This window comes from Macrobrachium nipponense, chromosome 11 (genome assembly GCF_015104395.2).
Source record: "Macrobrachium nipponense isolate FS-2020 chromosome 11, ASM1510439v2, whole genome shotgun sequence".
Classification (NCBI taxonomy): Eukaryota; Metazoa; Arthropoda; class Malacostraca; order Decapoda; family Palaemonidae; genus Macrobrachium; species Macrobrachium nipponense.
In genome coordinates, this window is record NC_061087.1 from 53,795,327 (window position 1) to 53,811,528 (window position 16,202).

Sequence of the window (16,202 nt, forward strand, 5' to 3'; positions counted from 1 at the left end):
TCGGTACAAGAATCTTTGTGTAGTCTTTTCATGAGGTATGAGACTGAATATACGACTAAACTTTCCGTTACGATGAATGTGGCAAATTGTTGTTTTCTTCGGCAGCTGTTACACTTCCGTCCAGCACTTATCATTATATGATCATGTCATTTATTATATAATTTGATTCTTTTTGGATAGACGGTAGACAGACCATCAGAACCAGCCACATGCCTTAAATACGGATGTCAACTCCAACCAGGTGTCTGATTCTTGCCTCTACACCCGTTTCCATTTCAGTGATTACTATTAAAGTTTCTACATTGTTTTAACGTCCCGTTTTTATACAACTTTAAACTCTGATCATTTTTGGGGTGATTTGTTTAAAGTAATTTTACTTTGAAATTGATTCCCAGTCTAATAACCCAGTAGGTATAAAAGCACGATGCCAATCTGAAAGATTCTACATTAAGTATCAGATAAGAGAGAAGGGAATGATTATTTGAGTCGAATCTACATTGGTTGATGTTAAATGCTTTTTCTGCTTGATTGATATTGCAGCTTTTCATTTCTTTTTTTAAGATATCATTGCTAACTTGTCATATCCCTTGGCTGAATCAGAATGTTGGGGACTTACCTAATTCCTGATTTTCAGTAAACCAGTAAAACGTGTTGGAGGGCATTCACCTCCTTCATAAATACGCGTCCAGCATTTTCAAAATACAGGGTACGATAGGATTATATTTCATATGAACTTTTAAATTTGTGTGACCAAACCCTATGTTACAGGCATCTATAAAGTAATTTTTGGCCATAAAACTAAAAATTGTGGTTCTTTATTAGTAATGTGATCATCTTATTTTGTTTCTTTCAGCATGGTTTAAAAGATTGGCCTCCAAAAAAGCCGTCCGAAATTTCTGCTAGTCAAAACAGGTAATGTATGTCATTGATAAAGTAATTAAAAGTTATGTAAACTGCTCTGAACATGGTTGAAAAACGTTTGAATACACGGACCAAGTTTATTGATGAGTGAAATGCAAAGCTGTAAATGTTATTTGAATCTTAATCTTACGAAAATAACTATATTTCAAACTTGAGGTGAATAAGGACCAAAAGTATTTTTGGGACAGGAAATACCTCGATATTGTTATTTATATGTGAACATATCAGCTGCAACGGAATGCTTATTATGTTTAATTTTATTTTCGCCACTTGATTCTGTCGTCAAGTTTGACCTGGTAGGAGAGTAGCCTTCGTGGACTGCTGCAAGGCTTAGATGTTTGCTGTTGTGAGACGCGATTTTTTAATGAAACTGAAGTTTATTGAAAGAACTAAGCAGAGATTGAGAGAGATGAGAAAGTTCCATAACTAAAGAAGAAGACAGCAAAGGAAGATTGTGAGATCTTATGAAACCATTTGTATCATTTAAATAATTTCTCAATATGTGGTGAGGGAGACAGCCAGAGAGAAAGGTAACAGAAAGGGCGTAAAATCTTGGTAAAAAAAAAAAAGGTGGCACAATAGTGCATAGAAGGTTGGTCAGAGAGGTAAAGGAAAAGGGCATAAAGCTGATCACGGGAGCAGAAATGACAGCAGAAAAGGGCATAAAAGCTTAGGTCACAGAAAAAGTAAACAGAGGGCATAAAAGCTTGGTCACAGAAAGGTAAGAAAGGGGCATAAAGCTTGGTCACAGAAAAAGGTAACATAGGCATAAAGCTTTGGCAGAGAAAAAGTAACAGAAAGGGCATAAAAGCTTGGTCACAGAAAAAGGTAACAGAAAGGGCATAAAAGCTTGGTCACAGAAAAAGGTAACAGAAAGGGCATAAAAGCTTGGTCACAGAGAAAGATGACAGAAAGGGCATAAAAGCTTGGTCACAGAAAAAGGTAACTGAAAGGGCATAAAAGCTTGGTCACAGAGAAAGATGACAGAAAACGGCATAAAAGCTGGTCACAGAAAAGGGTAACTGAAAGGGCCATAAAAGTCTTGGTCAACAGAAAAAAAGGAAGATGAACAGGAAAGGGCATAAAAGCTTGGTCACAGAAAAAGGTAACAGAAAGGGCATAAAAGCTTGGTCACAGAAAAAGGTAACAGAAAGGGCATAAAAGCTTGGTCACAGAGAAAGATGACAGAAAGGGCATAAAAGCTTGGTAACGAGAAAAAAGGATGAACAGAAAACGGCATAAAGGGCTTGGTCACAGAAAAAGGTAACTGAAAGGGCATAAAAGCTGGTCACAGAGAAAGATGACAGAAAGGGCATAAAAGCTTGGTCACAGAAAAAGGTAACAGAAAGGGCATAAAAGATTGGTCACAGAAAAAGGTAACAGAAAGGGATAAAACAGGTGAAAAGCATTAAAGATGTTCACAGAGAAAAAGGATGACAGAAAGGGCATAAAAGCTTGGTCACAGAAAAAGGTAACTGAAAGGGCATAAAAGCTTGGTCACAGAGAAAGATGACAGAAAGGGCATAAAAGCTTGGTCACAGAAAAAGGTAACAGAAAGGGCATAAAAGCTTGGTCACAGAAAAAGGTAACAGAAAGGGCATAAATGCTTGGTCACAGAGAAAGATGACAGAAAGGGCATAAAAGCTTGGTCACAGAGGTAACTGAAAGGGCATAAAAGCTTGATCACAGAGAAAGATGACAGAAAGGGCGTAAAGCACTTGGTTCACAGGTCAGAAAGAAATAAGGGGCAAAAGAAAGGCAGGTAACTGAAAGGGCATAAAAGCTTGGTCAGAGAAAGATGAGAAAGGGCATAAAAGCTTGGTCACAGAAAAAGGTAACTGAAAGGGCATAAAATCTTGGTCACAGAGAACGGTAACAGAAAGGGCATTAAAACTAGGTCACAGAGAAAGATAAAAGAAAGGGCATAAGAGCTAGGTCACAGAGAAAGATAAAAGGGCATAAAAGCTTGGTCACCGGGAAAGGTAACAGAAAGGGCATGAAAGCTTGGTCGCTGAGAAAGGTAACTTAAAGGGCATGAAAGCTAGGTCACAGAGAAAGGTAACAGAAAGGGCATAAAAGCCAGGTCACAGAGTAACAGAAAGGGAATAAAAGTTTGGTCACAGATAATTTGCATTTGCTCATGTTTAAAGTTATCCTCTCTCTCTCTCTCTCTCTCTCTCTCTCTCTCTCTCTCTCTCTCTCTCTCTCTCTCTCTCTCTCACACACACGGAATGAATTAAACATTGCCACATGAATATTGTTGATAGTGACAGTGATATCTAATCAATATATGATGTTTAAAAGCAAAATTGTTTCAATACAAGCCCATTACTTTTTTCAGCCTTACTTGCATCTGCATGAATTTCCCAGATATCATACAGATTTCATACAGTTCAAGCTGGTGGTGCCTGCACAGCTGCTTCAGATTGAGTTTCTTGCAACTACAGGTCTTAAATTGTTAGTCAGCTGACATTGATGCACAATGGAAACCACACCATCCTAGTCAGCAGGCAACAGAGAATTGATTAAAGTTAGACAAGGAGCAGCTCATCCCCTTCTCGAAACTTGAAGCTGATTTTGGCTCTCAAGTTGTTCAAGTCATTGGGGAAATACAAGATTAACAAAATTATGCCAGACAACTCTACCACAGTAGTGTATCTCAGAAACCGGGAGAGAATTAGATCTGAACCTCTGTGGCGCTAGCGCTTGATATCATCATGCAGCCAGGAAGTTAGAATATCATCATACAGCCTCAGTGGAGAGGAAGCAGAGTATGGTCAGTGGCTTTGGAAGTCTGCCGGACTTTATGGCAGCTGTAAGGCAGGCCTTTAATGGAGCTGTTTCTGACGATCCTGAACCTCAAGCTTTCACTGTATTGTTCTGTACAGCCAGTTCTAACAACCTGAAAGCTGGATGCCATGCTGTACAATTTGGAGAACCCCAACATTGACACCTCTCCGTTCGGCCTAATCAGGCAATTATTTGTCAAAGCTGGGCTTCAACTGCACAAGAATGGCTTGGTTTGCAAACCTCTTTCAACTGATAGTGGATCATCCCAGGACATATCAGTGTGGAAGAGACTCCTGCGGCATCCAAACTTCCACAAGTTTTATGCCTAAAGGTAACTGAAGCTAACCACCACTCATTCCTGCAGACCGTTAGCCATCAACCTCTTACAAACAAATTGGAATGGATTCGTCAACGCATCTAATCCTTTGATTGTTGACTTTGATTGTTGACTTTTTTATTCATATGTGCCCTCAGAAGATATCAATATCTGCATATAATGCTCTATGGTGCTACTCTTGTAGTTGTTGGAAATGAGACACCAGAGTAACGACATCCCAGGATCTCAGAATGCTTTTCCATTACAAGAAAGGGCTACCTAAGATGATCCAACTGCTCAGTGAAGACCTCTCCTGTCCTCCTTAATATTATCAAAGGTTCCTGATGAACTGCTTTAAGATTTGTCTCTAAACCATCTAACCATGAAAACTACTTTCCTGCTATCCATCACCTCCTTGAGGATTGTAATAAGCTGCATACCCTGTTAGACAATCACACATATCAGACATTGGTCTTACATTGGTCAATCATTTACCCTGACTTTGTTGCCAAGACACAGACTCTTAGTAGTTGAAAAAACATAAACCTCTTTGGCGTCCCATATATTGAAGAGGAAGAGACAATATAAGAGATGATGACTCCTGATTACCTGGTTATGAACCAGCGTAGGAAGTACCTTTAGAAGACTATATGTTCTTTTGGCCGAGACAGGTCATTCTACAGGGGTATGTGGAGGCATTTCTTGATTAGGCTAGCTGTCAAGAGTGATTATTGGTTATTATTATTATTATTATATTATTATTATTATTATTATTATTATTATTATTATTATTATTATTATTATTATTATTATTATTATATTCAAAACATAAAGTCTATTCATATGGAACAAGCCCACAGGGGCCATTGACCTTAAATTCAAGTATCCAAAGAATATGATCTTCAGTGAAAGAAGTAATGGAAGGTAATAGGAAATAATGAAGGGAGAGATAATGTTTTTTAAAGAAAAATTAATTAACAGTTTAACAAGTCAAGTAAAAATGTAATAAATTATTGAAATACGATGAGAACTGTTTTAGGGTAATAATGTGTTGCATCTCATCTTAAACTTTTGCACAACGTCCTCAGGGGGGCGGTTCCACGGCCCAATGGTTTGAGGAATAAAGGACCTCTGGAACTGAGAAGTTTGACAGCAAGGTACATTTACTGGATTTTTGTGCTACTGTTCACCAAATCTGGTTGCTTTCAGCAGGGAAAGAGGATTAGGGATCAATTGTGAATGTATAAGATCTCTGTCTGTTAAAGTATAATATATATGAAGAATTGGCACACAAGACATCTTCTATTCATGGTCCGTCATAACTGCTTAGGGTAGTAAGAGTTGCAGGCTGGTATGTACTTGATTTTGCAACATGACTTTGAAATGATATTAGGTTGTCCTGGGATGATAGTATAAGGCTTATGTTTGTTTGAACTGATGTTTGGCGATGAACTGTTAAACTGGGCAGTTATAAGCGTTTTAAGGGTATATATAGACCTACTTGGAGTAAAAGTAGTTGGAGGGCACTTTCATGTAAGGTTACTTTGGGTGTTTCGGGATGATGGTTTGGGCTGTATTTTTGTTTGAAACGATATTAAATTGTCTTAGTATGATAATTTAAGGGATATTTTTGTTTGAACTATCAAGTTAAGCAGTGAAATATTAAAATAGGCATTTATAAGTATTTTAGTTTAGGGGTGCAAGGTATTTGGCAGTTATAAACCAGCTCTGTACATTTTTAAAGGGGATTTTTGTATTTCTACCGATTTTGCATTTCCGCACTAAATACTGAAACCTATTTCCTATGCAAAAAAAAAGAAAAAAAAAAAAATGGGAGGCCACCGGCGGCCACTGCATTGTAACATCTGGAATGGATGTTTTCAGTGAAATAGATGACTTTTTCTTTCTCAGCCTATTCCTGTGTATCATTGGTAGGCAATATATATATATATATATATTATATATATATATATATATATATATATATATATATACATATATATACACACATTTATATATATTTATCTAAGTTAGCTCTGAAAATACGATTTTGTTTTCAAAGTTTGGATCTTTGGTAAGTTTAACAAAAAAGAAGGTATTGTACCGTTACAATTTTCTTCTGTGATGGCTTCAGCCATACAGAATTGCTGGTTTTTCATGCATGGTAACTATGTTTTTTCTTTTTTTATTACTATAGCCAGCCGGAGTGCATTAGTGAAGGACGGCTGAGTCACCGATTTGCACCATCACCCCCAGTGGTAAGCAGTACTCGTAACAGCTTCTTTTGATTCCCTTTGCCGACAGAACATATGATTTATATGAGAGATATTTGGTTTGGTAAATGGGAATGAATGGGAGGATATGAAACAGAAAAATATTGTTCATAATCGAATCTGAAATGCTACTTGAGAATGTGGTCTTATGACGTTCTTGTGGTTTTGCCTACTAAAATCATCTTGATTCTTTCAGGAAGACACTGATAATGAATATGAAGTTGTTGGAAGCCCATCTGGAACATTCATAGTAAGTTTAATTGTTACATACTTTCGTTATAGTTGATATGGAGTTTGAAATTGGAGTGAATGTGCCATCAACCAAAGCTTTTTTATTATCATGAGAATATTAGTAATTACATATTGTTGCAGCCTTTGTTCCAAGTAGACAAGCACCCATAGTCTCCTATGTTTAATTGCCTTTGATTATATATCCATTATAAGCAGAGTTGTGTTCATGTTCTATAAATCTTAGATAATTATTTTTGCTTCAGGGTGTCGACCATGGTACCTATACACTTCTCTCAATAATGCAAATGCAAAGACTGTGTGAGCGACTAAAAAAAAATTCTTTACTTGAATCTTTATTGCTTTGACTGTGGGTACTACTACTACTACTACTACTACTACTACTACTACTACTACTACTACTAATAATTAATAATAATAATAATAATAATAATATTATTATTATTATTATTTTTTTTTTTTTTGCTCTATCACAGTCCTCCAATTCGACTGGGTGGTATTTATAATGTGGGGTTCCGGGTTGCATCTTACCTCCTTAGGAGTCCATCACTTTTCTTACTATGTGTGCCGTTTCTAGGGTCACACTCATCTGCATGAGTCCTGGAGCTACTTCAGCCTCTAGTTTTTCTAGATTCCCTTTTAGGGATCTTGGGATCGTGCCTAGTGCTCCTATGATTATGGGTACAATTTCCACTAGCATGTCCCATATCCTTCTTATTTCTATTTTCAGATCTTGATACTTATCCATTTTTTCCCTCTCTTTCTCTTCAACTCTGGTTTTCTATCACTCCTTCAGGTTGGTGCTCGTACCACTTATTATTGCAAGGTAGCTGATACTTCTTGCACAGGCTCCAGTGGAGGGCTTTTGCCACTGATTCATGCCTCTTTTTTGTACTGGTTCTGTGCAAGTGCTGGGCATTGGCTTGCTATGTGGTTTATGGTTTCATTTTTCGTATTGCACTTCCTATATATGGGAGAGATGTTATTTCCGTCTATCGTTCTTTGAACATATCTGGTTCTTAGGGCCTGATCTTGTGCCGCTGTTATCATTCCTTCAGTTTACTTCTTTATCTCTCCCCCCTGTAGCCATTGCCATGTGTCATCGCTGGCTAGTTCTTTAGTCTGTCTCATGTATTGTCCGTGCATTGGTTTGTTGTGCCAGTCCTCTGTTCTGTTTGTCATTCTCCTGTCTCTGTATATTTCTGGGTCTTCGTCTACTTTTACTAGTCCTTCTTCTCATGCACTCTTTAGCCACTCGTCTTCACTGGTTTTCAGATATTGCCCCAGTGCTCTGTTCTTGATGTTGACGCAGTCCTCTATACTTAGTAGTCCTCTCCCTCCTTCCTTTCGTGTTATGTGTAGTCTGTCCGTATTTGCTCTTGGGTGTAGTGTTTTGTGTATTGTCATATGTTTCCTGGTTTTCTGATCTATGCTGCGGAGTTTTGCCTTCGTCCATTCCACTATTCCTGTGCTGTATCTGATTACTGGCACTGCCCATGTGTTTATGGCTTTTATCATATTTCCGGTGTTGAGTTTTGACTTGAGTATCGCCTTGAGTCTCTGCATATATTCTTTCCTGATCGTGTCCTTCATCTCTTGGTGTTTTATATCCCCTCCTTCCATTATTCCCAGGTATTTGTATCCAGTCTCATCAATGTGTTTGATGTTGCTCCCATCTGGTAGCTTTATCCCTTCAGTTCTTGTTACTTTGCCTTTTTGTATATTGACTAAGGCGCATTTTTCTATTCCAAACTCCATCCTGATGTCCCCAGATACAATCCTTACAGTCTGGATTAGGGTATCTATTTCCTTGATGCTTTTACCATACAGCTTGATGTCGTCCATGAACATCAGATGGTTGATTCTGTTGCCTCTTTTCTTGAGTTGGTACCCGGCATCCATCTTCCGTAGTACTTTTGTCATGGGATTCATGGCTACTACGAAGAGTAGTGGGGAAAGTGAGTCGCCCTGGAAGATCCCTCTCCTGATATTAACCTCTGCTAGTCTTATTCCAGAGCTTGTAAGTATTGTATTCCAGTTGCGCATTGTATTTTTGAGGAAGCTGATGGTGTTTTCCTCTGCCCCGTATATTTTCAGGCATTCTATTAGCCATATGTGTGGTATCATGTGGAAGGCTTTCTTATAGTCTATCCATGCCATGCTTAGGTTGGTTTTCCTTCTCCTACTGTTCTTCATTACCATTTTGTCTATCAGGAGCTGGTCTTTTGTGCCCCTACACTTCCTTCTGCAGCCTTTCTGTTGGTGGGGGATGGTGTTTGTCTCCTCTAGGTAGTTGTATAGCCTTTCACTGATGATACCTGTTAGTAACTTCCACATTATTGGTAGGCAGGTGATAGGCCTGTAGTTACTGGCTATATTTCCCTTACTCTTGTCTTTTTGTACTAAGGATGTTCTTCCTGTGGCCATCCATTTGGGTGCATGGTGATTTGAGATACAATGCTGGAGTTGTTCTGCTTTTCGTGGGTGTAGGGCCTTGAAGTTTTTGAGCCAGTATCCATGGACTTCATCGGGACCTGAGGCTTTCCAGTTTGGCATTTTCTTTAGTTGGTGTCTGACTGTGTCTGTCGTGATCTCTGTGAATCTTTGTTTTATTCTCCCTGTTTCTTCTTCCTTGACTTCCTGAAGCCATTTTGCATGTTTGTTGTGTGATACCGGATTGCTCCAGATGTTTTCCCAGAGTCTCTTACTTGGTTCGGCTTCAGGAATTTCTTGGTGGTTATTATTATTATTATTATTATTATTATTATTATTATTATTATTATTTTATTATTATTATTATTATTATTATTATTATTATTGTCACTCATCTAGTGATGCTTGTGTGATTTCTCTTCTTGTTTCTTAGACGTTTTGTGTGATTTAGTGTTTGCTTCATTTCCAGTCAACTTTTGTACATCCTGCAGGAATCCTCCCAAGGCAAGTTAATTGTGGTTAGGAAATAATCATGAGTAAGTTTCCTAAAATGAATACATAGTCTTTATGTCAGTGTTATTAAGTTGTGATATCAGACTGTTTTCTTCGTACCCATTCTCGTGCATATCTGATCTTATTTCTAATGTATATAGCCAAGATAAGTAATTCCCTTGCCCCAAAAGAAACTGTTTCATCCTTTCTCTGCCACTCTCTCCTGCCACTGCTTCTGCATCGCCTCACTATGTTTTCTTGCAAATTTTAGCAAATCTTCATATTAGTAATACTCCTCCACTATATTAGCCATGCTAATAATGTATGTTCTGTTTGTTCTTCCCTTCTTATTCCCAGTAATAATATTTACAGATCACTATAGTCCCTTGTTGGGCGAGTCGGTTACGTGCTCGACTATTGATCTCAGGGTCCGGGTTCAAGTCCCCGCTCTGCCAACAAGGAATCAGAGGAATTTATTCCTGTTGATAGAAATTAATTTTTCGATATAATGTGGTTCGGATCCCTCAATAAGCTGTAGGTCCCGTTGCTAAGTAACTAATCGGTTCCTGGCCACGTAAAAATATCTAATCCCTCGTGCCAGCCCTAGGAGAGCTGTTAATCATCTTAGTGATCTGGTTAAACTAAGATAGACTTAACTTATAGATCACTATAGTTACCTTGTGTTTTGTCCTCGCTTCTTTGTTCCCCTTCTCCCCACCTTTACATATTGTGCGACTGTGTCCGACTATATAAACGATCTTCGACCTGTTATTTTTCATCTTTGCTATATTTTTTTTATCTTTGTCCTCATGGTGGTTGTAATTAACTTTCATGTTCTAGCAAAGTAACCCCCTCGTGCCATGCAAGACTCTTTTGGAGATAAAGTTCTCTGTGCGACAGAAGACACTTCGATCAGCATCCTAGTTCTATAATTCGGACTATAAACAGTTCAAGAAAGGCAATTTATGTATCATTGTGTGGGTGAATGAGTTATGCAGTTTTTATAATTGTCTTGGCCCCGTACACACCTTCCCAAAAAGAGCCACGTGTTTGCCATTCCAGTGATCATTGAAGATATCCTCTAGTTGTTGAGTCACGTACCATAGTTTACTCGTGACTTTTTAGAGCACATCAGTTGATTTTCGCCTGGTCACAGTGTAAAGCCATTGTCAAGCTTTTCCACCTTATGACATGTCATGTAGGAATTCCTTGTCCTTACTTGGTGTGGGTGGCTGGACGTGTTCCCAACCCGGAATCATGACCCTTCGTCGCATTTGCAAGAAACTATCGGACACATCAGAGGTCATGTCCACAACCTCGCTTTCCTCCGACAGCAAGAGACTTAAATTTTTACTAATGAAGCAAGTTAGGCCAACCCAAATAAAGTTATAGATATTAGAGGCATTTAAGCTTTATTTCAAATGAATTGATTGTTCGTATATTCCTTTCTTTTCTTTTCAAACTAACGTATGTTACCAAAGGCGTTATTTTCAAGTGTTCAATTTCTCAGCCCTTTGAGAAGGCGAGGTTGGTCCGAAATTCGTCTGGGTTACATAAAACGTGCTCCATTCTGGATTACCACAAGAGTTTAGGAATAGCGTGTTTTACTTCATGTTGTCAATTTCTTTTCTAATAAAATGCTGATTTTGGCCTTATTATCAAGTAATAAAATTGTACTTTACTGTATACCATCCCTGAAAGTTAAGAACCATCAAATATAGCTATATGTAAAATGATGTGTTGACGTTAGCTAAGAACGGATATTTCCTCAATATTTTGTAAATAATTTTTAGGGTAAACATAACAGAGATTTATAAATCTCTTTTGCACTATGAAAGCGTATATGATGCATATTTTCCTTTCCATTGATATATGTTATCGCCATTTATGCAAGTCATTGCATTTATAAAGGAAAAATAAGCCAAAAGTTTTGTGCTTTTCTGTTTTCAACTGGTTCATTGATCATCTCATTTGAGGCGCCTCACTTGCACGACAGATAGTACAACATCCCCCAACACTATTCATGTGTCAGTAGTTTTACCTGACGTCAAAAATTGATGGTTAATCTTTACGTCACTTGAAGTCATCAGAATCTCTGGAGGGGAAAGAGTTCAGTTGCCAAGTGTAAGTCTGTGCTAGAATCTAGTTGGTTCAGCTTAGACTCTAACCCAAGGCAATGCCCAAGACAGATCCAGAGAACATACACTCAGTGCTCGGGAGTCAAAGTTTGTCACGGTGGTTAATGATGAAATAATTGAACTTAGGGCATATGATCGTATATGTTTTTATACAACAATGAAAGTTTTGGAAGAAGTTTTGAACCTCGTGGCGAGTGCCAACAGAATACGCCATTTCATCATCGTGTAAATTGGTACAGCAGATTTTTTAAGTGTGTATTGGAAATACAATCATAGGTGGTTAGGTCAGGCTTTGGTTGAGCATGCAACTTTCGAGTACTAATGGGTTATGATGGGTGGAATATTAGCTATTAAGTAAGGAGGGAAATGTGATTTTTTTTATGCCTGTAAATGTTTGAATCATTTTGTTTCTCGTTTGCCACAACACGTGGCTGTCGTGCGAGTAGGACGTGTTGTCGGAGAAGTGCTGTCATAAAGTGAATACGAAGAATAGAAAGGAGAAAGAGAAATCAAATATTAGAGGGTTTAGAACAAGAATGGATAAGCTTAGAATAACATATAAACTGTGTCAAGAAATGATCAGAGAGGCATATCAAGATGGAACAATACAGAGAACACTGGAGGAAGATGAGTCACCCCAAATTGATTAAGTTGTTGATGAAGGAACTTGCTGTGAAATGTGTGGTACCTATATGGTTCCACTACAGAAGTTCGGGAATTGAGAGTAAATACACATACTTTCGAGTAACAACATATTGTAGTACATCTGTAAGAATTGCAAGGGACCTGAACAAAAAACACACATGAACCTCATTGAGGATGAACTTGAAGAAATAAAAGCAAACAGACGTATTAGCAAATCTGATTCAGGAATCGTCATGACCAACTTGGAAGATGAAATTCATTGCAAAGTTGAAAATGTTGATAAAGATGTAAAGGTTATGACAAATATGGACAAAACTTATGCAGTACCACTCAAGACAAAAAAGAGCTTTTGACCAAATCTACAGACGAAGAGAGCACAGCAGCTAATGAAAAGAAGCAAATTATCAGTAAAATAACGTCGCCAGTTGAACGGGTTAAAACAATAAGAGACAGACACTAATTTGTAAGATTTCTGGATAGGAAAAACTTAAAAAAGGCAATAACAGAGATTCAAGGAATCAGTGATATCTCAGTAAATGAGGAGAGTAAATTTAAACCCAAAATAAAAGTAGTTTATGTTCCGATGGATGAAGATGACATTGTCAGTAGCATTATAAAAAATGCATGGATCGGTACTACTCTCATTTCTGAAGACGGCGACCTAAAAATTGTAAAGTAAATGAAAGTCAAAGATGACAAATATAAGTGCTATATCATCAAATGCACACCACAAACACAAAAGACTGTCTATGATAGCGGTGACAAGTATATGCTCTATAGCCGTTGCAGTGTGGAGCCTACGACTGTTACATGCCCTATCAATGCTGCTATAAATGTCAGGATTTTGGTCATAGTGCAACAAATTGTGGACGTAACCAAGTTCGCCCTAAATGCGGTGAAAATTATACAGTAGTGCCTCAAGATACGAAATTAATCCGTTCCGAGGCGCCCTTCGTATCATGAGGTTTTCGTATCTTGGACCACATGTTACATGTAAAATGGCTAATCCGTTCCAAGCCCTCCAAAAACACCCCAGTAAATTTCATAATAAAGCTAAATCGACCTATAAACAATGAAATACTACAACAAATTGGACCATTAAATACCTAACTTAATAACGTAATGCAAATTAACCTGTAAATAAAGTGTATTAGTGTACATGGTATACAAGAAATACTGTACGTAAAATGTGGAAGCTTACCTTTCGAGTGAGGCTATCCCCGAAAGTGGCGGCAGAGGAGGAGGAGGACAAACGGCAGATACGTACGTACACTTAACTTTACGAAACACATAAAAAATGTAAGGAAAACTAAACAAAAATTTACGAAACACATTAACAAAACTGTAACACTTAACTTTACAAAAAACTAAAATAAAAAAATTTTTTTTCTTTTTTTGATTTTTAACTTTTTTTTTTTTTTTTTTTTTAATTTACGTAGGTTTTTTTTTTCTTTTACAGAATTTCAACTTCATCACCACCTTCAACTTTCTGTTTTTTATCACTTGGTTCTTCCTTTTTGCTTACAACTTTCTGTTTTTTATCACTTGGTTCTTCCTTTTTGCTTACTCCTGCTAATGCTAAAGGCCTCTTTAAAAAATAACGATCCAAGGAAGATTGCCTCTGCCTACTTTTCACAATGTTCCTGAAACGACTCAGGCAAACGTCATCGAACTGCGCAAGCATACGAACTGTGTGAGCCTTTTCGGGGTGTCTTTATTCTATAAACGATTGCACTTCATGAAAAGCGGCAATCTCCCACAAGGCCAGCGCGTAGTGTTCATTAACGGCTGCCCGTCTTGATAATTATCTACTAATTGTTGCACCTCATGACTCTGTTGGCCCTGGTGTCCATCAAAACCCTGTTCAACCAATTGCTCTCTCTGCAACTGATTTGGGTACTGAATGTTCGGCTGCTGACCTTCAACATAAACTGAAGTGCCTCGATTATACTTGTATGCATGTTGTAAATAATTGGTCAACACCCTCTGTTCAGCAGGGAGTGGAGATTCTACCAACCTTGCAAAGTTTACAGTTATCCCATGAGAGAGACCTTGATCACTTATCCCATGTGAGAGATCTTGGTCACTTATCCCACTAGAGAGATTTTGGTCAATCATATCATATATGTCGTCACTCAAGAGGTGCTCTTCTTTTTCCATTTTCTGTGAAAAGAAATGAGAAATTTTTTAAAAAATACACATGACACAAACACCATCACAATGTCAACTCTGACTAGTAGATTCAGAAACAGTTAACGATCCCGAAACGAATACCGCGTGCGTACGATAACGATGCTGGTACCGAGTGGCCGAGGCACGCCACCACGTACATATGTAGATGCATGATGGGAGGGATGCTGGCCAATAGGAGAGAAGGATCTCAGGGCCGCGACTAGCATCAGGAACCAATGGGAGAGCAGGAGGATGGTGGCGAGTCTACTAAGTTGGCGGCACGCGAGTTTCAAAATTGTTATCGGTGGTTCGGGCGAATCTCGGACTTTACAGAAACCTTTCGTATCTTGAAAACTTTTCGTATGTAGAACCGTTAAATTTTTTGTATTCGCTTTCGTATCTCGAGTTTTTCGTAAGTCTAGCCTTTTGTATCTCGAGGTACCACTGTACATCAAATGAATGTACTAACACCACCTCCAAGTGTAAAAATTGTGAAAAGAAAGGCAATAATAGTAGGGCAGATAACAGAAAAATCGTGCAAACGATGATACAAGAATCTAATTTGGCACAAGTGTCCTCCAAGGTATACTAATCAACTCTGCCCGATTGGCCAATTGAAAATCAAAGATGGCGGCCGTTTTCAAGATGGCCACTAAAATAACCACCCGAAGTAGATGTTTTGCTTAGAAATATTTGTAGCTGTCTGATTTGCATGATCTAAGTGTGGATTCCTTTGTTTTGAAGTTTGCTGAACTATATTTTCCTGTTTAAAAAGTACTCTGAGACATATTTCTCAAGATGACCATCAAGATGTTTGTCTTTCTTTACATAAGTTTTGTCCAGGCTAGTATATTTTCAAAGTTATGCACTGTGCTGTTGTTTCTCGATCTGCTACTGTTCACACATGCAGCTGCAGAGTGATGTGCAAGGAAGCTCTGCCTGAGAGCACTTGCATCTTCCTTTGCAAACCTTCTTACAGGAGCACTTTGTCAATTATTCTTGACAGCTTGCTGCAATCGGTGGTAGTGATGTCCAATTTATCTGTCATGCTTCTCCTTTCTGTGTCCACCCCCATTCAGCTGGACTGCTCATGTGTGGATTACAGTGGGTTGCCTGGCCCCAGATGATCCCAGTCTGGTAGGCTGCACGGTTTCCATGTTCTCTGACGGCGGCCTCTGTTGGTGGAATTTGAGTTGTACGGCCTCAGCTTGCGGGCAAACAGATCTAGTCTTGCTTCGTTCACACCAGTGGCTGTGCTTGATCTGTCATACATTAGGACAATGAATCTTTCCAGCCTCTGCATGTCAAGATCATGAATCAATGTTGGATGCTGGCTGAGATTGATGAATGTTCAGTAATATCATCAAATACATTCTAAGTCTGCAAATGGAGGAGGATTGGGGTTTTTGGTGATGTATGCTGGTCAAATATTGGTGTATGCTTCTGAAGCTCTGGAACTTTTATAACCCTCATTTTTTACTCTATATCTAGTTTGAGTGGCTCATGTTCATCACCAGGGTTTCCTGTGTTTGGATGCTGGAAAATGGACACACTTGTACCATGTAAAGATGTTTCAGCTGTGGTCGCAGTCGGATTATGAACTATGTTGTCAACTGCTCCAGTTGTGAACAAATTCTTTCTCAAGACTTGGGGGACAGATTACTCCATCTTCCATATACTGTGCAACAACTGCTCCTAACTGTGCTGAGATTTCTAGGACCCAGTCATATGAAATGCTGAGCCCATTCTCATGGAGGATTTCAATTATTTTTC

At 38.4% G+C, this 16,202-nt stretch overlaps 1 protein-coding gene across 5 annotated transcripts in view; it reads left to right on the top strand.

The window, feature by feature from the left end:
* Positions 1 to 16,202, top strand: part of LOC135205932 (lymphocyte cytosolic protein 2-like) — a 408,856-nt gene that overhangs the window by 244,805 nt on the left and 147,849 nt on the right. For all 5 annotated transcript variants that reach the window (XM_064237130.1, XM_064237124.1, XM_064237141.1 and 2 more), the window contains 3 exons: positions 854 to 912; positions 6,225 to 6,285; positions 6,497 to 6,550. In XM_064237130.1, coding sequence (XP_064093200.1) covers positions 854 to 912; positions 6,225 to 6,285; positions 6,497 to 6,550 — 174 coding nt within the window. The remainder of the gene's footprint in view (positions 1 to 853; positions 913 to 6,224; positions 6,286 to 6,496; positions 6,551 to 16,202) is intronic.